The sequence below is a fragment of the Semicossyphus pulcher genome, unplaced genomic scaffold, assembly GCF_022749685.1.
Source record: "Semicossyphus pulcher isolate SPU_LCO1_2020_fin unplaced genomic scaffold, fSemPul1.0.p SCAF_1, whole genome shotgun sequence".
Lineage (NCBI taxonomy): Eukaryota > Metazoa > Chordata > Actinopteri > Labriformes > Labridae > Semicossyphus > Semicossyphus pulcher.
In genome coordinates, this window is record NW_027211603.1 from 14,830,882 (window position 1) to 14,853,185 (window position 22,304).

The 22,304-nt window shown below is 41.1% G+C and overlaps 1 protein-coding gene across 1 annotated transcript in view; it reads left to right on the top strand.

Annotated features, from left to right (window-relative positions):
• Positions 1-22,304, top strand: part of syt7b (synaptotagmin VIIb) — a 112,275-nt gene that overhangs the window by 61,485 nt on the left and 28,486 nt on the right. The window contains exons 3-7 of the mRNA XM_069657540.1: positions 3,420-3,499; positions 5,008-5,142; positions 8,970-9,170; positions 15,096-15,443; positions 20,832-20,951. Coding sequence (XP_069513641.1) covers positions 3,420-3,499; positions 5,008-5,142; positions 8,970-9,170; positions 15,096-15,443; positions 20,832-20,951 — 884 coding nt within the window. The remainder of the gene's footprint in view (positions 1-3,419; positions 3,500-5,007; positions 5,143-8,969; positions 9,171-15,095; positions 15,444-20,831; positions 20,952-22,304) is intronic.

Here is a 22,304-nt window from a genome sequence, read left to right on the forward strand (position 1 = left end):
CATGTTTTCAGAAAACATGACATATGTGAGTAAAAGTCAGTCAAGCTGATGAGGTAGATAATTATCCACAGCAACAGATGGCTGTGTAGCTCGGATCTCCAAACGGGATCAAGTCCAGAATGTAGTTTCCTTAGTTATGGATAAAACTTCTCTTGGAAAGATATATATATATATATTTGACAGACCGTACGTGTGGATTTTATGGCATATGTGCTCTCCATGTCCTTGATGTGGGATTATAATGGAAACATTATGTAAGAGTAGAGGGTCTGCATGACTCAGCTGGAACAAGCTTGGTGTTATCACCCTCAAGAGTTCAGTAAATATGGAGTTCAATAAAAATGTAGAGGTCAATAGCTGTGACTACAGTATATTGCTCTGCTAAAAGCTCTGTGTATTAAGTGGTGAAAACGCAGAGAGTAAGTTAAGTAAGCTGTATGATGGATTACATCACATCAAGCTGCCATTATACATTTTCTCATCTTCCAAATTAGCCATTTTCCTCCCTAAAATAACTCGAGAGACACACATCTGCTTTGAGTAGAATGAGTTGTATCTGATTTTTTTTTTTTTTTTACCATATACAGGATGTTATTGTTTTTGTTTCTTCATGTTGCATTTATTCGTGACACCAGTTTACGGCTATAAATACCCACAGTGTTTTGACAGTTCAGCATTCAAATCCATCCCCATGAGAACAACACTGTAGTACAGGAGCAGACATTAAAAAACACTCAGTACTTGTATTTACATTCTTTATCCAGAATCAGTTTTATTGGCAAAGTATGTGGGCACATACAAGGAATGTGACTCCGGTTTCTCATTACTCTGGATGTACAGACAAATTTTCATGCTGAACTTAAAACAAGGACAAGAACAAGGACATGTTAGACAAATAATAACACAAACATTGGCGCTAAAACTAAAGCTACTATATACAAGCCTATGGATACAGTATATGTTATACACATTATTTAAAAAAACACAATAACACTTGTAGAAAGAAGACAATAAAAACACAAAAAGTACTAGAGAGCACAGTACAGAGGCGAACATCTGCGGCGCCAGCTTGGATTTGATCATCTCTGAGATGGAGAGCGATGATTGTTGTGAGCTGATGATTCGTAGTGCGGATTGCTGAGTTTGATGTGTGTTACAGAAAAGTAGTAGACTAAGATTTTCAGGCAAATGAATGTGACGTCACCATTGATCAGAATCAGGTTTATTGCCACATACAAGGAATTTGTCTTGGTGCAAAACAATGACCATAGAATAAGAATAAAAACAACTCACAGCTAGTAAACACACAGCTAGTAAACAAACTATTCCTACTGTCAAGGATCTTAATGAAATATAAAATAAACAATAAAAATAATGATGTAAAAAACAATAACATAGGGCAGCGGTTTAGCTCAGCGGTTCAATCGCCCGTCCCATGTATAGAGGCTCAGTCCTGGAGGCAGCTGCCCCGGGTTCAACTGCGACACTCTGCCCCTTGCTGCACGTCATCCCCACTATCTCTCCCCAGATTCTGCCGATCCACTGTCACATCCAATAAAGACAAAAGGCCAAAAGCATAATGGTAAAAAAACAAAACAATATTACGTAAAAAAACAAACATGTACAGTATGTATAATGAAAGAGCTGTGCAGGAAGGTGCAGGATGATGATTCAGTGCAAAAATATGAGTTAACACAGTCTTTATTGCCCACTGATGACAGCCGTTGCATTTGCTGTAAAAGCGGTGTCAGGGTGACTCTCCTGCACAAAATATCAAGCAGCACACTCTGACCCATCTCTGGCTGCCAGAGAGGACAAGTCATAGCAACAGACTCGCTCTTCAAACTCACCTGTGTGTGAAGCGATGTACACTTTCTGTTTTTTTCTTCCAGAACTGAGAGTCTCCTGATACATTCGTGGCTTAAAACCGAGTTTCCATACTGGAAATAATAAATGATTGATGATGTGACATCTGACCTACGACATACATGCCAAAAGCAGATTGGATTTCTGGTTGTAAGGTCAAAAACTCACCTGCATTTACTGCTTATTGCCATAGGTGCGACAACAAAACGAACACAGAGATCTTTGAGAATGTAACTTTAAAGTTGTCTTCACCACCTCCTCACCTGTATTAGAAATTTAAAAGAGTAAACTAAAGCTGCTTAAAGGGCCAGTTCGCTGATTTTCAACCTCAGTTCTATCATGCTATTATGGGGAGCTAATGCCGTTATGGTAGGAATAAAAATGCTATTTAGCTCTGTGCCTTTGGAGGGCGCTATCCGCTTCTCCAAACATAAAATGCGTCATCTGGCGGAGACCAGGGAGCTTGCTAAATTACACTTCCTCAATCTAGGAAGCTGCCTTGAAACACTGCCTGCTCTCCTGTTTTCCCTCTCAGACATTCCACATTTATAACTGAGTCATGTCTCATTCAAAGTCGTCAGGTTTGAAATGTAGACGGCAGACCTGAAGATTTTTTAGACGATCCACCGGTATATTCACGCTGTGTTTTGGACTCTGTACCGCTCTGAGCCGTTGCCTGCAGAGAAACAGTAGTATTTCACTCCAGCATGTCTCGCTGGGCTGTTCCTTTCAGAGGGAGGGGCGCAATGCATGCTGGGTTTTGTTGGAATGTAGAATGGGCAAAACCACGAGCTGTTTGTACCACTTTCTCCTATCGATTACAGAGCTTTGACTGACAGTGGCTTTTTTCCAGGGCGATTTGCTCCTTTAAGCTCACTAAACACTGTTCTTGTGGCCTTTAAGGGGTATCCCATGGCTGCTGTGACTTTGACATGTGGTTACAGGACATCAGCTGCAGCTTAGCCTAACAACAAGGCTACAGTCTCTCCGTGTTTTAGCTCTTTGGCTGTGCTGTAACCCCTTAACACACTTGTATTACTACAGTAGCTTGAGCCTTTAGAGGTGTTTTTAAACAATGGTAACTCCAATAGAAAGTGTTTGATACATGTCTTCCAGTTTTACATTATTATTATTATATGTACATGAAGTTCTGTGCAGATAACATCACAGGATCTTAATGGGCCGGGTCTGATTGTGTGTCTGATAAAGCTTCCCCTGTGTATTAAGCATGTCCACGTCCTTTGTGTGTGAGGACATGTTGCTGCATGTGTCATGCATATAAGAGTAAGAGTGTGTTTTGCATCTCATTGTGGTTAAGTGCTCCCTCGTCACGTTTTGATCCTCAGACGCAGGCTGTAGTCGTGGCTTCAAACCAAGTTCTCCCTCATTTGTCTTATTCTACAGCACGTCTGGAACCTGATGCCGCCCTGAAGCCTCATAATGAGCACTTGACTTGCAGGAATGCTTTTGTACACAACGATCAAGACACGGCTCTAAGATCTGTCTCCCCCTGTCGCTGTCTGTCTGTCCCTCTCTTTCTTGTCTCTCTGCAGGGGAAGAGGAATAAGCCCGGGGTGGAGGCCGCCAGCTCTCCAGAATCTGTGAGAGGTCGAGGGGAAAATAAAGCCATCAAGTAGGTGTCAGGGAGGGTGTAGACGGAGGCATGAGGAAATGAGTCATATTCAAAATCACATCTTAAACTTAATCTTGTTCATGGTCAGAAACTTCCACTGTAACATGTCTTCAAGCGTTGTTTTTTTCCCCCTCATTTATCACAGAGGCATGGGTTAATCAGCTTAACTTAAAGGGGCCATATTTTCATGGGTTTCACATGTTTGGGTGTTTACATTTTTAAAAAGGTAGCCTCTGAAATGGGCCGTTCAGAACAGCTGCAGGTTTCTACGTAGAACCTTGCTTTAGCTGAAATCGACCAATCGTCATTCACCGTCATTCACATCAGGCTGCCTTGTTGCACTAGCTTGTAGTCAAGTCATTGTCAAGATTTCACCTTACCATTCCAGTACCTCCTGGCGATTCTGGCTCGTACATGTAAGGCAGAATAACCGATCCTAGAGCAGCCATGTTTTCTACAACTTTGGAGTGATAGTGCAGTGTGGACACTCCCCCACATGGGAGAGGGGCTATACGATCACTCCAAATACTGTCAGCCAATCGTGGCTAAGGTCTAACCTTTGAATGACAAAACGGTTTATTCATTTCAGGAGGAAGGAGAGGCTCCAAAAACAATTAGATTAAAATATGTATACAATTTTAAAACAAAACAAACTTTGCCAAAATGATTCAAAAACACATTTAAATAATAGAAAAATGTATTGCATTGCTAAAATATGTCCCATTTTATATAATGACTGTATTTATGTTCAAATGAATAAATGATAAAAAATGCAAAGATGTGACTGTCTACAAAATATAAGTTTGAAATGCATAAACATTATTGCAAAACACTGAAATCCAAAAATTCTGTGAGTGTTTCTGTGAGAGTATTCACATTGTGCTTAATTACTGCGTACTTGAACTGTGCACTATATTCAATAGCGGCTGTCGTTAAATAAACATGGTCTGTTTTATATCATGACTGTAATGGCAACCTTGATTTTATTAGGTCAAAGCATGATTAAAGATTAGAGGTGTTAAGGATGACGACGTAATTTCAAAGCTTGCAATTTTTCTCTCAATGTTATTCTCTCGGCTCTTATGTGTGTTTTTCCAATAACCTGTTTTTTTTTTTCTTGCCTTCCTCCCTGCCTCCTCTGTTTTGTTTGTTTCCTCATCCCTGACAGTGGTAAAAACACAAGGTCACATCCTTTTTCTTCCTTCTGGGTGTTTTGTCAGCACCAACATTTCACCCTAGCAGTTTTTGGATGTGTAACTTACAAAAGAGTCCTCTTGAACCTCTCTTTGAAACTGTGTGATGAATGCCATGTTACAGTCACCTTGCATTTAGCATCTATGTTTAAAGAACTGCACAGAATATAGCTCTGTCTCCCTGACCTTTACCTTAATGAGACAGTATTATTACGTTATTTCCCTGCCTTGTCTTTATCTCATCCATCATGCTATTATTTATTATGACCTGTCTCACCTCTCCCTGTCTCTCTCTCTCTCTCTCTTTGGCCTCAGTGATCTAGACAGAGACTTTTGGAACAACAACGACAGCAGCAACGTGCAACAGAGGTGGAGCTCCTACCCGCCCAAGGAGTTCCTCTTAAACATGTCTCCCTATGCACCGTACGGAGACCCTCGCCTCACGCCCAAGTGAGTCTCAGTCCTGGCTGGTAAGGGACCCCTCTGTCCGGGCAGGGCTGTACTGAACAGGGGCTCGTGTGCACCTTGGAAAACTGACTTTAAGAAATTGGACATCATTAGCACTAATGAGATTTGATATGCAGGCTAAATTGGTAAATTAGAGACTGTTAAGTGTTGACTACCTAACAAATAAGATAAAATACACAGACAGAAAGGCAAAGGTTGATCAATACATCACTCCGAGTAGTCAGAAGGTCATATTTAATAGTCTGAAGGAGGGCAGAACGCCTCATTTTGTAACGCCGTCTGGCCACATATCTTCAAACAGAAGTCTCCTCTCATCCCTGGTAATCCTCATGTTTTTTGCTCTTGGGCATGTCCTCAGTGAGTCGGTGTTTAGTATGCACTGCCGGCCATGCAGCACCTGATAGAGATGTGCGCCATCCCTCAATATTACCATGATTCCTCGGACTGCCCTCACACTGACAGAAATATAACCATTTTCCACGTGATCGCTTTGAGATGGAAAGACAGTGTTTCTGTCTGCTAACAGCCGAGAGGAAAATTTAATGGATGTATCTGAAACAGACTTTAAATCATGAATGTTTATGAGAAAGAATATTCCAGACAGGATCAAATATATGTTAAAGACCTTCCTTTTTAAGTCCTGTCTGGTTTCAGTCAGAGCTCAGAACTCAGAGCATCAAATCAGGGAAATAAGGTTTTATTTAGCTTCCACACGGTGCACCGGGTGGACAAGTGAAAGGTTTGATAGCCCCTTTCCCTACAGCCCTGCTCGCCTCATCAGACCCTCTTTACCTCTCACCTGCAGCCCATGGAGTGTTACCATGGAGACGGACAACCCTCAGAGCAGCTCTCACTGTTTTACCTGAAACCTTTACCCCTTTTGTACAACCCAGCCTCTCCACTCCACATGTTCAAAGCTGAATCTCAGGATGCTGTAGCAAGCATTACTCAAATATATACTTAGCTATAGCTCAAAGTTTTCCACAGAGGGTTGACTGTTGTTAGCTTAGATTTAATGTTTTTTTTATTTTTCCTCTTTTTAGTTTAAGTTCTTGTTTTGAAAATGAGTTTGACATTTTCAGATGAATGCTTTTTGGCTTCCTGGCAGAGAGTGAGATGAGAAAATTAACACCCTTTCTGGTTCCCACTTCAATTCCTTAAATACACTCTAAGGCATAAACAAGCAGCAGGTTAGCTTAACCTAGCATAAAGACTGGAAACAGGGGAAGCTAACCTAGCTTCACAAAATACAGCTTTCATCGATACTAATACTGAAGTGTAAAAACACCAAGTCGCTGCTTGATAGGGGGTTATGTCCTGGATTAGTTTTTGGCTGGGAGTAGTTGATATGCTAGTAGCAAAGCTAGCACCTAGCCAACTAATAGTCCCTGCAATGAATTAATCTGTTTCTTTACTTTATTCTTAGTATGGATTGAATAAAAATGATTCTAGCCATTTGAACAGGTGTTATTGAACAGATATTTTGACTTTGCGTATATGCTTCCAGTCTTCATGCTAAGCTAAAGTCAGTTTGGGCTGCAGGGGCTCGGGACATGGAGGCAGTCTTCCACTGATCAGAAGACCGGTGGCTTGATCCCTTGCTCCCCCAGTCCGCATGTCCAAGTGTCCTCTGGCAAGATACTGAACCACAAATATAGCAAACAGTGTGTGAGTGTGAGCAAATTTGTTGGCAAATTGGCAGGTTGGCAGCCACTTGTAATCAGTATGTGAGCGTGTGTGTCACAGGTGAATAAGCCATGTAGTGTTAAAGCGCTTTAAGTGTTCAGAAGGCATAAAGGTGCTAAATATAGGTGCAGTCCATTTACCATAATTGTCAGCTGGCTCAAGCTCCATGTTTAACTGAGATACAGGGGAGTATTATTAACCTTCTCATCTAATTCTCTGCCAGAAAGCTTAAAAGTATGAGTCCAAAAATGTTCCTTTAATGGGGTGGTTTCTGTTCGACTTTTTCAATGTTGTGTGTTTTGTTTTGTTTTCATGTGTGTGAAGTCGTTTTGTGTTTTTACTCCTCTCACCTTTCCCTGCACTCACTCTGCTCATTTATTGTCACTACTCCCACTATCACTCAGCGTACTGTAAGTGCTGTAAGGCTGCGTGATAGCCCTCCTGAGTCTGCTCCACTGAGCCCTCCTCTAAAAATAGACCCACTGTCTCTGTCGTGTTTCGTTCAGCAATTAAGTGTTTGGATGGTAAAACGTCTGTTTCATATCAAACTCCATTTCATCATTTAGAAGCATCTCACACATCACTGAGGCATTAAGTGAACCTGTTCATTTTTATCCTCTCTAATTACAACTCACTTGACTCTTTGAGAACCACAGCGTGGTCAATTACTCTGCACTGTATCTCTGCAGCGAGGCTTGAGCTCCTGTAAAATCAGCAGTGATTGCGTTGCATTATGTCACCGAGATTATCAGTTATATTTGAGTGTCATTCAATTTGTTGATGTTGCATTTCTGAAACATGTTAGAGCAGACAAGTGAGCAATGCTTTCTTTTAAAGGTAAGGTTTTGTATGTTCGTCACCTTTAAAACCAAGATGCAACTCATTGTGGTGTACCTAAAATGAAGCAATCAATCAGTCATTCAATTTTTATTTGTATGGCACCAAACCATAACCAATAAGTTATCTCAGGACACTTTACAACATGAGCATGAGCTGTTTTTTATGTTATTAAGAGAGACCCAACATGAATCCACCATGAGCAAGTGCTTAGCAACGGTTGGCAACAGTGGCAGAAAAACGTCTTTTTAACAGGCAGACACCTCGAGCAGAACCAGGCTCACGTTGAAAGAAAATATCTCATTGTTCAGTGAGAATTCATCCATTTTACCGTCAGCCTACACTTAATGTCTAAATGTTGTTGGAGACATCATCCTGGTGTGCAGCTGTGTGTCTGGTCTGTCCTCCCTCAGTGGGAGGTCCCTGTTCTGAAGTCGACCGTCTGTCTGTGCGCATCTCTGTGAGGCGAGGTCAGCCGGGGTGGGTATCGGTGGCACGATGAGAAACGAGTTGTGGGATTTCACTGTGGAGTAAGTGTTACACCAGCTCATTAGATAAAAGTGCTTTTGTTTTCATTATGAGCTGCAGGTGAGCTGCTGTGAGATTACAGAGACATTAGTGTTCTATTATCATCACCTGCATCTGCACTGTAAGAACATGAAGGTGATGCATCTGCATCATTACTGAGCTATTATGACCAAATCATGAGGCAGCAGGTCGGTCACTGTTGTCTCCTGTGTGGCTGATATGCTGCATCTCTGACTCCTGAACCTTTGTGGCCTGCTTCTCACCTCACATGTATCTAAAAGAAAATGGTTTGCTATTGATAATGTATTCAAGTTCGTATTTTGCATTGATGAGTGAATTGGGCATTACAGATTAAACTACTTTCAGTGTGTGAAGTAACCCGCTGAGCCTGAGTTCTGTGCAGTTTTGAGCTGAACTACGTTGAAAGATGTCTTTGTCCAGACAAAAACAACAACATTGTCCTTCAATTTGCTCCCAGGGTTTTACATCTCAGTCCAGACCTCTTCACTGCTTTTTTATTGACTGTCTGGCTGACCGGCTGCAGCTGCTCCAGCTTTTTGTTTTGCACTGGACACTTGTGGCTGCACTGAGAGCTCACAAAGTGTCTAACTCACCAGTATGACTAACTTTACTGATGACTCTTTTGCTTTCCGGCTCTGTGCGTCTGTCTCTCGTCTGTCCGTCTCTCTTTCTCCTGGTCCTTTCTCTCTGTCTGTCCGTGTTTCTTTGTCTCCGATCCGTCCCACTGCTCCCTCCAGTGGGGCCGCGGATAAGGGTGGGCAGGGAGGTGCTGGGCCCTCGCCGGGGGCCAGTAGCAGCGGGGTTGGCGCGTGCTCTGGGACTGGGGCGGGGCCCAGTCGCAGTGACAGCGTTCGGAGCATGGTGACGGGGGGCAGCAAGGCCGGGCGCTGGCAGACGGTCCAGAGCCACATGCATGCCGGAGGCCTGCGGTTTAGCAAGTGAGTGGCATGGTGACAGGTGGGCACGCATGAAGGGCCACAGGGGGCACAACAAAGCATGGTGTGGATATCAAGGAAAAGTGTGAGTTTGTAAAATCATCATGAATGCCATTGTTGCATGTGCACTCAAAGAAAGACATGAACAGAAGCTGTTTTTGACACCATGCAGATGCAGATGTGAGGCAGACCTGAAGCCAGCTGCTGTGCTGAGAGAACCTGTGTGCATGAGTAACTGTTGGCTGAAGTCTCCTGACTACAGAGAGATTCATCACTCATAAACAAATACTATTTTTATGTCAGCTGCCATCCTTCCACCAGCTGATGTCAGGACAGTCTCAGACAAAGTGAATCCACTGTCATGCTGCCTCTCTGCACGCTCACATTTCTGCAGGCTGTGACAGATTTGAGAATTTCAAACGAAACAGATGCTCACAGAAAATGTTCAAAAAGTGCGTTCATGTTCAACCGTTGGTGACAGCTTTTTAAATTCAGAGAGGCTTCTTTCAGAAACAGCAGGGGAGCAGTTTTATGAGGCTAGTGACACAAACGAAAGCCTTCCCTGATACAGCTTCATATTCACTGTAGAGTTCACTGTCGATCAACCTGCGATTGAGTTGTGAAGTGTGAAGACAGACAATATCACGTGACTTACAGCTGGTACGTTTCCACAGCTTGCATAATCAAAAGAAAATATCAAGAACTGTTGGAAACATCTGGATTTCTGATAAAAAGCCAAAGGACTGATTCAAACCTTTTTGCTCCGACCAAAACATGATCTCTCAGGGACAAAGTTTAAAGGATTGCATGTAAGCAAAGTAATTGCTGAAACATAAACCTGTAGGATTGATGCATTATTTGCAAGTCCAGTGTTTCTAGGTTGAAGTGTGGTGATGATAGTGTCAGAAAAAAAGAAATAAGAGAAATACAAATAAAACTGACCACAGAGTGGGGAAGAACACTTCTGAAACCAGCAACACCTCCCACTTTGCAACTCTATAAACATCCTGTGAAATAACCATAAGAATATAAGATACTTATGTTGAACCAAAATAAGACCAGGAATCACAAAGATTAAATTATGTCAAGATCTGTGGTTAACCACAAATTTTACTACACTGTATGTATCTTAAAGCTTTATTTTCAAATATATTTTTACTAATTCAAACCAATATGTCCTTGAAATGTTAAACTGTTACTGTTAAAACTTTAGTCCAGCTGTTCCTAACCTTTTTTCTTCTTGTATCCCTTTAAAACAAAGTAATATCTACTTATGTAATGCTAGATGTATGAGTCATTGTTTGCACTCAGATTACAGAAATAACACAAATTATAATTTTGAGATCCCTAAAATGGTAAAAAAAAATAATGAATAACAATATTACTAAAGTTTGACAAAAACACATTTGGTGTTGCAGAGTTTGTTTTGTATCCTTTTCAATTCATCGTCTCGTAAACACTCCTCCAGTCTACTTGTATATTGGGGGTATAGGGGGGACTGAGGTGAGAAGCCTGGGGATTACTCCAACATACTTTTACCTACAGATTTGAAACTTCACCCACATTTAGTTTGGACATCCAACATTATATATATGTCTTAAAATGTGAAACGGCATAATACCCCCTCTTTAACTTTGTGCCACTGATTGTATCATATAGATCCTATAGTAGCATCACCTTACCACGGCAACAGTCGAAGACACAAATGAAGCAGAAGAGGGTTTATTATCATCACTTCTTGATAAGAAAACAACACATGCCCTATGTCCCCTATGTATATGATTAAATGTGAATATGCAAACTGGTGTTTGGTGCATGTTCTTGTGAAATAGCAGCAGCACATTGAAAGGACTAATGAATAATAAATATAAGATAATTTTATGTAAATTGTAACCCAGATAATCACTCAGTTGGTTTGTACAGTTTAAACAGCTGAGTGAGTAAATGTAGAGCAAAGTACAGTTGAATAGATTAATAAACAAGTGTAACATGTACAAGTACGTCATTGTAAATCTTATCATGATACAGTTTATAGCTCTTTAACAACATGCCAATTATACTTGCAGTTGAAGTTCTCCTGTCACTCTTCTGTTTAGCTCCCTGTCAGATCTCCCTGTATTTCCATTTCTCCTCTGGAATTGGTTTCTATTTTTGGGGCATTTTACCTCTCCATCGCTCTGTCTCTCACCCTCTCTGTCTCTCCTCACTGTTGCTGTTTTTTTTTCTCTCACTCTGACTCTGTCTCCGTGTTTTTCACCCTTCTCAATTTTCCTTAATTACAAAATCTTTCAAGGTTTATAGTCATCTTAATTGACTTTCAAGCAAGAAGAAATGTGAAAATAACCCTCTAAGTCCGTAATAGGATACAGCAGATAAAGAGAGCTCATTCTCACAGCATATGAATGACTGCTGCTGCTGCTGCTGCTGCGCTACAGACCCATACAAAAGACAATAAATATATACAGCACCTGACAACACAAGTAGACACAACAATCGGGGAGAGGATATGATGTGTTTCAAGTGAGTAAGTTCGCTGACACTGAACAGGCAGACTAATATTAGCACAGTGACTGGCTCCCAGATGTCTGGCCTGATGCCATCATGAATCCAACCAGATGTATTGATTCATCATGATGTCTGTTTTGATAGCACGTTTGTTGGATCCAGACATAATGTGCAATATACAACTTTCTGTTAGAGAGACATTATCTGTTGTTTCTGTTCCACCAAGAAAAACATCTTTTTTTCAGACAGGAGTGGGCCTGAGAAACATGTTGTAAATTGTTGTGCCTTCAAAGCATCACATTAATATTAGTATATAACTATAAGAGGCACCTTTGGGTATAAAAAAAAATACTGTCACTATCACATTATTTTTGCCATACCTGCTTTCTAAAACTATGCCACTGGACCTTTTCTTTTATTATGTGTGTCTACTTGCTTGCATTCTTAAATAACTATAGCCTTTATGTAATGTCTTGTCTTTTTGGCCTTTTATGCCTTTATTGACAGAGAAGACAGTGGATAGTGATAGAGACGGGGGAAGAGAGAGTTGGGACGACACGTGGCAGTGGGCCAGGTTGGGAGTCGAGCCCCGGGGCCACTATATCAAGGACTGAGCCTCTGTCCATAGGAAGCACGCTTTAACCGCTGAGCTAAACCAGCATCCCATTTTGATATGCTGTCATGCAGATCCTTTTATTTTCCTATTCCATTACATTTATTGCCTCTTCAGTCCTCATGCAGGACTCATGGACAGAGGAGCGACACATTATGAGGAGAACAAGCCTTTTCCCAGTGATCATGTCGTAATTGATAGACATATTATGAATCTAAGCTTCAAGTGTTTATTACAACGCAATAAATAAGTTCACATAGAAAGGTCTAAAAGTTGGGGCAGGAGTTGCTCGACTCTGTCCCTCGGCCCCTCGGTGCATGTCATCCCCACTCTCCCGTGTCTCCTGTCTCTCTTCAGCTGTTCTTCAAATAAAAAAAGAAAGTGTAATCAAATATAGATAATGTATCTATCATATAGAAGTCCTTAGCAGACATGCAACTTATTTTTCTTGTTATCTCGGGAAAGCAACAAAGCTGGTTTTCCCATTTTAACAGATTCATTTGGCCCTTTATCTCGAGACAACAAAGTTTGTTTTCTCGTGATAACCCGATAATTTTCCGGTGATCTAGAAAACAAAACAACAGGCTGGACACTGATATTACAGACCAGGACACACCATGCCCCCATTGCCCACACTGATGAGGAAAGTTAAGCCTGTTTGTTTTGGGCTTTTAAAACTCTGGGGATCCGAGTTATGATCATCTGACGTTACGGTGGTGCCGCGTCATTATCTTTGAGATCTCAAGAAAACGACCAGAAATGACTCGTTATCATGGGAAAACGGAGTCACTATAATGTATGGGTGCATGTCCGCTAAGGGCTTCCGTACTATCAGACTATTTCTATATTAAATTAAGTTCTTCAGTTCAAGATTTTTTGGTAGTTTGAAATGATGGCCAATCAGAGACTGTGCAGAATTTCAATTTATTTAAGCATGAAGTTGAACTGAGTCGACTCAAAATGAAAGTGCACACAGCCATCAATTATAGAGCAATAAAGCTGAACTAGATCTTTCCTATAAAAGGGAAAGATGATGGTTGAAGCACTTTAATGTAAAAAATTTAAACATTTAATTTCAATAATGCTTTAAAACTGAATCTGATGGATTCATTTCACACGAGTTATGTCTTATGTCCCAGCAGAACTTCTTTTCAAACTATCTGTCTGGGAAATAATTTCCGTCATCAGTTTCTTTATTAAATACAACCACATTTCCCATAAGCCTCAGCTCCGGAGACTATGGAGAAAACCCAGTCAGAGGCTCGAGTCAGCAACACTCATTAAGCCTGAATTGTCCAGTGCATCCAAAATAGACGAAGAGTGCTTTGTCATATCTTTAGATGTAGTAGCGTCCACTTGCTGTGAGCAGAAACATAAAACCTCTTAACTCCTTGATTGAATATTTCTTAACGACATACATCTCATGTTTTTATGTACCAGCTGCTTTTGAAGGCAGTTTCTATTTTGTTGTACTAATGATTCGATTTTCGAGTTTCATCCGAGCCTCAGAAGAGCTCTAACTAACAGTTAACTAATGATGTTCATGCAGAAAATACACAAGGCTTTTCCTTCTGGAAGCCTTAATCATCTCCTCCCTCTAAAAGCCTTTAACACTTCTGCTCAACGGAAATCCTGCAAACTTACATTTACTCACAAGTATATAAACACTCTTCAAAGCCTATGCTCGGGAAAGACCTATAGGTGGGCAATATGTAAGCGCATGTATGTGTTTGTGTGTGTGTGTGTGAGAGAGAAAGCATGCGTGAACAGGAGCTCTGTCTTGTATTTACTTGATCCAGCGTTGCTCTGCTCCTCGGGGTGCTCGTCTCCCCGCTCTCCAGCAGAGTTAGAGCCCAGTTAATACTGAGGAGCAGCGCTAACACAACTCAAGTCCAGGCAGTAAATCCTCCCTCGCAGCATTAGCCTCAGACGGAGCTGTTTAGCACGAGCTTACAGTTATCAGGCCGGCCCGTGATTGAGAGGAGGATAAGGAGGTGAAGCACTATTACATGATTGTAAGAGGAGCAGACCGGTAATTAGAGAGCCGGCTTAAAGAACAGTGATTGGAGGTGGTGTTGGGAAAGATTGATGAGAGGGCCGAGGGTGAGGAAAAGATGAATGGACACAGGAGATAGAGAGCATTTGAGCTCAGGGACACGATGGTGAAGAGGGAGAGTGGGAAGGGAAAAAAGATTGCAGGAGCAGACAGGACCTTAGAGAGGGAGCGGTGGAAGGAAAAGGCAACAAGGCAAGAAGGGAGAAGTAGGTCAAGACTTATTAGGAGGAGAGAGGTAACGTGCAGAAACAATTTAGCTCTGCAGAAGGAGAAAAACTCAAGTTAAGTGACAATTAAAGTTTAGCTTCAGCTTGATTTTAATTCCACAGAGGAAGAGGTTTTTTACTGCTGCTTGAAGAAGAACATTGAATGTTTACACTTTGCATGCCAGTCCATTCACAGACTCTCAAACTGTCATACAGCATCAGCTCAGAATGCTACACAGGTGTGTTCTTACAGTTGTAATCTAAAGCTTTTGACAACTCTATTCTTCTTTCTCTTCTTTTCTCCCTCTCTCTGTCGTTTGTACTCTCCTGATCCTCTCCCCCTTTAATATTGACTACAAACCACATTTCATCTGTGTTCAATCGATGTATGTTTTTATCCACCTTTTCACACCAACACAATCATGTACACATCTTTTCTAAATACTTCCCAACCTTTCCTCTCCCTGTATCCCTGACATCACATCTAACTCCGATGTCTTCCTTGTTGTATCCATCTCTCTCCTCTCTCCTCCCGTGTGTCCGCTCAGTTTCGGGGACGCCTCCCTCTCCTCGGCCTCCACCCTGGAGCACATCCCCTCCTCGGCCGTGGCGCGCCCTCGGCCCCTGGTCCGGCAGCAGAGCCTCCAGCAGCCCCTCACCCACCAGCCCCCTCCCGGTCCGAACGACCCGCCGGTCACCTCACAGAGCCTGGGCCAGCTGCACACGGGGCCCGGTGGCGGGGGCCATCGTGGGGGCCCTCGCGGGGTCCGGGGGAGTCCGGCTGGAGCCTCCCGGTACAGAGGAACAGGCGCGGGCAGATCGAGGTCAAACCCTGGCAGCTGGGATCACATGGTGGAGCAGATCCGCCACAGAGGGCTGGATGTCAAGTCGTTCTTGTAAGTGTCATCAAGTTTTCTGCTCTGTGAAATGTTGCATCAGGAAAGCTTGACAGAAGTTGAATATGAATGCGGCTCTTACTATCAGTGATACAATGTGCTTACTCCTCAATAGTATCTGCTACACTGTTGACATGTTTTTAGGTCATCTAACAGTGATGCAAAAAATCCTTTCTTTTGATTTTGTTTAAATCAGTTTGTGCCTGTGTTGAAAGAAGAATTCAGATACATTATATAAAGTAAATACTCCATAACAAGCAGGATTCCTCTGTGCAAAACTGTTCTTGTATAGTAAGTGTTGCCCACATACCTACATACAGCTCTGGAAAAAATCAAGAGACCGCTCCAAATGTTCCTTAAATCAGCCTGTCTCTCTACGTGTCATGGCCGGCCCAATCCGAATCTGACCCCCATTAAAAACCTCCTGAATGTGAAGAGGAAGATGGATGTTTACCAGCCATCGAACAAAGCCGAGCTGTGGCCTAACGTCACCCAACAGCAATGTGAAAGACTGGTGGAGAGCATACTGAGACGCATGAACGCTGTAACTAAAAAACAGGTTATTCCACCAAACATTGATTTGTAAACTCTTCCTAAGTTAAAACATTATTGTTCTGTTGTTTAAACATGAACATCAAATTTCTTTGCATTATTCGAGGTCTGAAAAACGTCTTTTTTGCATCTGTTGGTTCTCTTAACCAGTCGTCATTTTCTGCAAATAAAAGACCTAAATGAAGATATTTTATTTGGATGTAGTGAGACATGTTGTTTACCATAAAACAAAAGCTCATTTTAGACACAAACATACAAATAGTAGAACAAGAGTAAGACATATTTCTGAAGTGGTATTTTTTCCGGAGCTGTATATTTAGTATTAGAGTATTAAAAGTAAAAATACTCTTTTGCTGAAGTTTAAGTTTATGAGTTTTAAAAGTAAGTGTGTGCATGAGTTTGTGTTTGTTCACACTGTTAAATTAACAATATACACTCACCGGCCACTTCATTAGGTACACCTGAAAAATCTAATGTAATCCAATACACCAGCTCAGCCATAAGATTAGCTTTTATGTTGCCTGTACTGTACAGGCTTTTTTTCTAAGCTGTCGTAGAGGTGTTCATTCAATGATATTTCAGGTCATAATAGGTGCTGGGGCTGTACTGAGCTGCGTTATGTTCACAGGTGTTCCTAATACTCTGGCCCCCTCATGTATGTAAATAGGGAGGACAACTTCAGACTCTCAATAAAACAAAAGTCAATAACTTAACTTAATGAAAGCAGAATCCATGGAAGTGCTGTTGTATTGAACTGCATTAGATTTTTCAGGTGTACCTGATGAAGTGGCTGGTGTTTATATATATTAAAATAACTGCAGCACCTTTAAAGTCAGAGGTGAAGCGGTAGCATATTAATATACAGATGCAATGATTTTTCCTACCTGGACTTTTAAAAAGACTCAAAACAAGCTGCAAAATGTAACTCTCCATCGCCTGTCGCAGCAGGAACACAAGAACTCCACTGCTGCAGGAACATGTAGGTGTGGTTGTGAGATTTTTCCCCTCCAAGTTATTATTTGTTTGATTATTAATTATTAGGAAGGAGTTATAAAGGGCTCAAACATCTGGACCTCGTTGGATAGTAGTTAAACCATTTAATCCTAAACGAAGACGTGGCTGTTAGCGTACTTTTACTGACTATAGACTTGATCCATCTCCCTTGATCTTACATATTTTTCAATAAAGGCTGACAATAATTAGAAAAAACATTTTAAAACACATAAAATTGTCTAAACCTTGTTCCACGAGGGTTCAAAATAGATATTCTTTCATCTGATAGTTAGCAATTACAGTTTTCACCATGTCATTCATCCGCTCCTGAGGAGGACGGCTGCTTGTGTGTGTGAAGGCCACTGATTGTTTTAGAGATACAAGAACTCTCCTCCTCCTCCTCCTCCTCCTCCTCCTCCTCCTCCTGCTTGACTTGAATGATAGATTGCAGATGATGTGCTCCACAAAGCAGCCTCACGTTAGCCTCCCCCCTCCTCACACACACACATATCCACACACTCACACTCAGCTATGCACTCCTGTAGTTTTTGCGTGTCTTCCCATTAGCCATGTCTCCAGGCCAGTGACCTCCCTGCCTCTGTGAATCATCATTCAAATAAGGCACAGATATATAAAGGGAGGTGGTATCGCCCCATTGTCCTCGTCCTCATGAATCTCATTGGACGAAAACACATCGGTTTGTTGACCCTGGAGGGGAGACATGTTGTGGGGATTGGGAGTATCATACGTGTGTGATCTGTGGGGCATGAACCATCAAATGCGGCGGTATCACCTTCCACGTGCGCCCGTGTGGAACTGACTCACCCCGCTTATATTTCCAATCAATAGAGCCGGTGTAGGTGGTAATGATTCCAGAGCCCTCCGGTTAAAGTGCGCGTGTCTTTTTTCGGTCATCCATACAAATCCATTCACCTCGTCGATGGGCGTCATGTTGTTACTGTTTACACATCCCCAGTGGTGTGCTGTCTCTCAAGTGCTAATGTGTTCCTCTTGTTGTCGATATTGCTCCAACAAACAGCCTCTTGTTGCAGAGGGAACGCACTACAGTAAAGCACAGGAAGGCTGGGAATTATATCACAAGTGTGAGATGAAGAAGAACTGAGGAGGGACAGATGAAAAACACAAGATGCACTTTTTTTCAGTCCTTGATCCATTGATATTTCTTTGTAGGCAACTATGTCCACAATAACACGCCTGTAGTTTCAACACTGCAGGATTAAACCTCTTTTATTTTGAAAGACGTTTTGATCTCCTGATCAAAAACGCTACAGGAGCCAAGTCTGAATCAGATTTCTTTTTAATAATTATTAACGCTCTCTATGATAGAATAAAGACCCAGCTTCTCTCGTTCATAATCTCTTGAAGCCATCAGTCAATCCGAAGCAAGACGGCAACAAATCCAGGATTTAAAAAAAAGCATAAATACTCTGATTAAAACTGGCCGCCATTTGATGATGAAGGAAAGAAATCATGTTGAAAATGCCCTTTGAGAAATAAGTGTGGCAAAGAAACTACACAAAGGTCGTCCTTGGTTCGGCACACCATGTCAGAGGATGTCGAAAGAGGAAAAGAACATGGTACAGAAGTATGAGGAGCCAGAATAGCGTTCAATATGTACCTACATGTGGGCTGTTACTTCGTGACTGTGAGCTACAAGGTTAGTTGCAGGCAAATGTTCATTTGTTGAGGCCACTGTTTGCACGACCTCTTGAATCCACCGTGCAGCACACTTCAATAAGACCTCATTTAAATGACTTCAGGCATGTTTAGAGGGAGAATTACAACGTGATTTATTCCTTTGTTACAGGTTTTTAAGGCCGCCTCGATTTTCATGGATTTCTTTTTGCTTTTCCTTCTGTTTTTTTTCTTCATGATGTTTCAATTGCTGCTTTTTTTTTCTCTCTGAAACAATCCAAATCCTTTTCAGCTTTTGTGCGTCTCTATTTTTACACATTGAATTTCCAGGAAACTGATAAAAGAAGATGATGAAAAGAAGGCATGAAGGCATCAGTTATTCTCAGCCCTTCTGCTAATGATGCTCATTTCAAACACATCTCTCTGACGACAATATTACCAGTGCATTTGAAAGACAAAGATATGTAATGCCTCCCTCTGCTTGTAGGAGCACACACCGTTCACTGATGCATTATATAACCTCATGTATTGTAATGATGGACTGCAAGAAAAAGCATCTGTTTCTAACAGGTTCGATGTAAAACCTTAATGCTAAATAACGTTAAATAATAATCGTCTCTTCCTTTTTAGACGCATTATTCTGTGAAACAAAATCAAAAGTAAGAATTAAAGTTCGAATCACTTCAGCATGAATGAATCTGTTTCTCCTGTTAAACCTGCTCATGCTAATGCAGCAGAATACACTACATTAAGTTATCACAGGCACACAGCATTATCCAATCTGTGAGAATGAGACTTGTATTATTTCAAAGCCTCGATGACTTTAAAAGCAAACCTTACAGGGTCATTAAATGCTAAAACTGTCTATATCTTCACAAAGAATTTTTAATGCAGAACATTTGTAGAATAGTTGCTGAGGGCTGTGCATTAATACTTTTTGCAGGACTGAACTGATGACAACAGAGTCATAATATGAACACCTACCAGCAGACTAAGCTGGGTTACTTAAAAATGCATTTTCACACTTGCTCTTTTCACTTAACATCTTGCTATTATGCGTCTTAAAGGAAACATCAGCATGCAGAGGCCATACGTCAGCTGTAATAACTAAAAGTCGTGCTATGGGCTACAAAATGGAAATACATGCAGGAAAGCATTACTAAAGACCACAGCATCGTACACAGGGGCTTTTGTGCACCACCACGTACAGAAGCGTGTCCTAGAAATCAGTTATATACAGCTAAAAGAGAATATATTATGTCATAATGAGGAAGTGTTGTTCATAACCGTACCTTGCAAGTTGCAAATATGTGGATACTCAATGTGTCATTTAAACACCAACTGTTTGAACGGCCCGAGGGCAGACGCTTCAGGTCATTAAAAGCAAGGACAACAGACTAAAAAAAGTTTCTACCCAAATGCTATTACTGCACTAAATGCTGCCAAACCCTGAACAATTGTAATATTTAGGGAATTGTGCAATATCAATGCAACGTATACCAGAGAATGTTAAATGTGTCTGTACCTTGTGATTTGTGTTACTGATATTATTAACTACTTTGTAGTCTTTACCTCCTTTTAGAATTTCTCCTCCTCTTTTATATATATATATATATATATATATATATATACACACATACATATATATATACATATATATGTATATATATATTACTTTTACTGTTTTACCTTGGAAGCTCTTCTGCTTGCATTTCAACTTACTGACATTTGCACTGACAGGATTGCATCCAATTTCGTTGTACATGTACAATGACAATAAAGAGATTCTGAAATGTTCACTGACAATGTATTTAATTTGTTTGGCACCAAAATAGGCAATTAGGCGATAAACTATCCAGCAGCAGCGACCACAGTATTATTCAATACTGTTATTAGAGAAGACACTTTAGTAACATTGAACGAAACTCACCTGCTTAGGAACTGTGTTACTTAAATGTTGTGTAACTGGCGAAGAAGTTAAATGTTATTTCCAGTAGATAGTGTCACAATGTAAAGTCTGAACAGAGCATGTATTAATATGGAACAACCTCTCTCTCCCTCTCTTTCTCTTTGTACACGAAATGTGTGTTGTCGTTTGTGTACGTTGGCGTGTGTTATTTGTGTGTCCTTGTGCCTATTTTTCTACAAACCTGCGTGGTCTGGTGTTGTCTGTGTCTGTGTGTCCAGTGAGGGGAAGATGGTGGTTCTGTCTCTGGCGATCGGGCTGGCTGAACAGGACGACTTCGCCAACCTGCCGGATCTACAGGAAGCTCCAGCAGGCGAGAACGACACCACACCTGAAAAGAGGTAAGGGGAGGGATGATGTGAGAAATGTGACAAGTCACTGATGTAGCTGTTTTACATAGAGGAGCATGGACATAATGATGTAATGAGGTGTAATTTAAAGGGTTGCAGGACCATTTATCTCTGTTGTGTTGATGTTATTGTTCACACTGTAAGGGATCAACAGTTCATAGTCTGATATTATGAAATTATTTTGATGCACGCCTAAAAAACTGGGTAGATATTAGCTGCCTTAACGCGATTTATTTTCCTGAATGGATTATTATGAAAAGTAACACTGACCAGAGTTTAAATAAAAAGCACTTTTCAATTGGTCGAATCTTTTTGGTTGCCTGCATCAAATATTAAAGAAACTGTCCCTTTGCACAGACATTTCAAAATCATCTGTAAATAACTTAGAATATAATAAAATATTTTATTCATATGAATATTTCATTTACTCTTGGATGATTCAAAGCCTTCTCTGCACTGTTGGAAATATAATTCTGGTTGAAAAACCCATCATGTGTAACCTTCTCTTGATGTAATTATGTCTACTTCACTTCAGGCCATTAAAACAATACAAAGGACATGACCTTGTATTCTCAATGGCCGCTCCTTGATACTGTTAAAGCAGTTTTTTCTCGATGCTCTTTAATTATTAGCAAAGTAAAAACTCTTCTTCTCCTTGTTTTTTAATTTCCTTTACATTCAGCTTTGTTTTCTTATTTTCTTATGTTGCATTTAAGAACCTTTCCCTCTTGCTCCCCTTCATAATGTCCTCTTCGTTCTTGATCCAGACCTTTGTAAGTCTGCATGTCTGCAGCGCTCCACTGTTTGATCTGTGAGTCGTAGGCGCGGGAGAAGGGCACCCTCATTATTTAGAAGTAAGGTTCCCCACATGAAACACTCGTCTAAAAATATGCTAACCTCTCATCTACCACTGATCTCGGAGCGGCTGTCAGAGACGAACACGGTCTCTCAGCTGGTGAACAAAGGACTACACAGGCTGCCCTCTTATCACATCACAGTGTTTGAGGGATAAAGGGCTTAACCCACTGTTTGGAGGGAGATATAAGTTCTGTTTTTTTAGTTTTTTAAGTTTTCTCACAACCTCTCTGCAGTGCATCCAAGTGTGCTGCTCTAACTAGGTCATCTCTGAATTCACAGTCTGTCTTGGAAGAAACAAGCTTTTCTTTGGAGACATAAACTTGCCTTGTTTTTGATGTTATTACAGCCATTCTTGGCTGTTTTATTCTTTTAAAATTAAATGTCTACAGGTCAGTCAGGGGATGAGGAGCAGCTTACCTCTTGTCCCCCCCATCAGCCTCTCTCCCTCTCTCCGTCTGGAGGTCTGTCAAGCACCCATCTCTAATC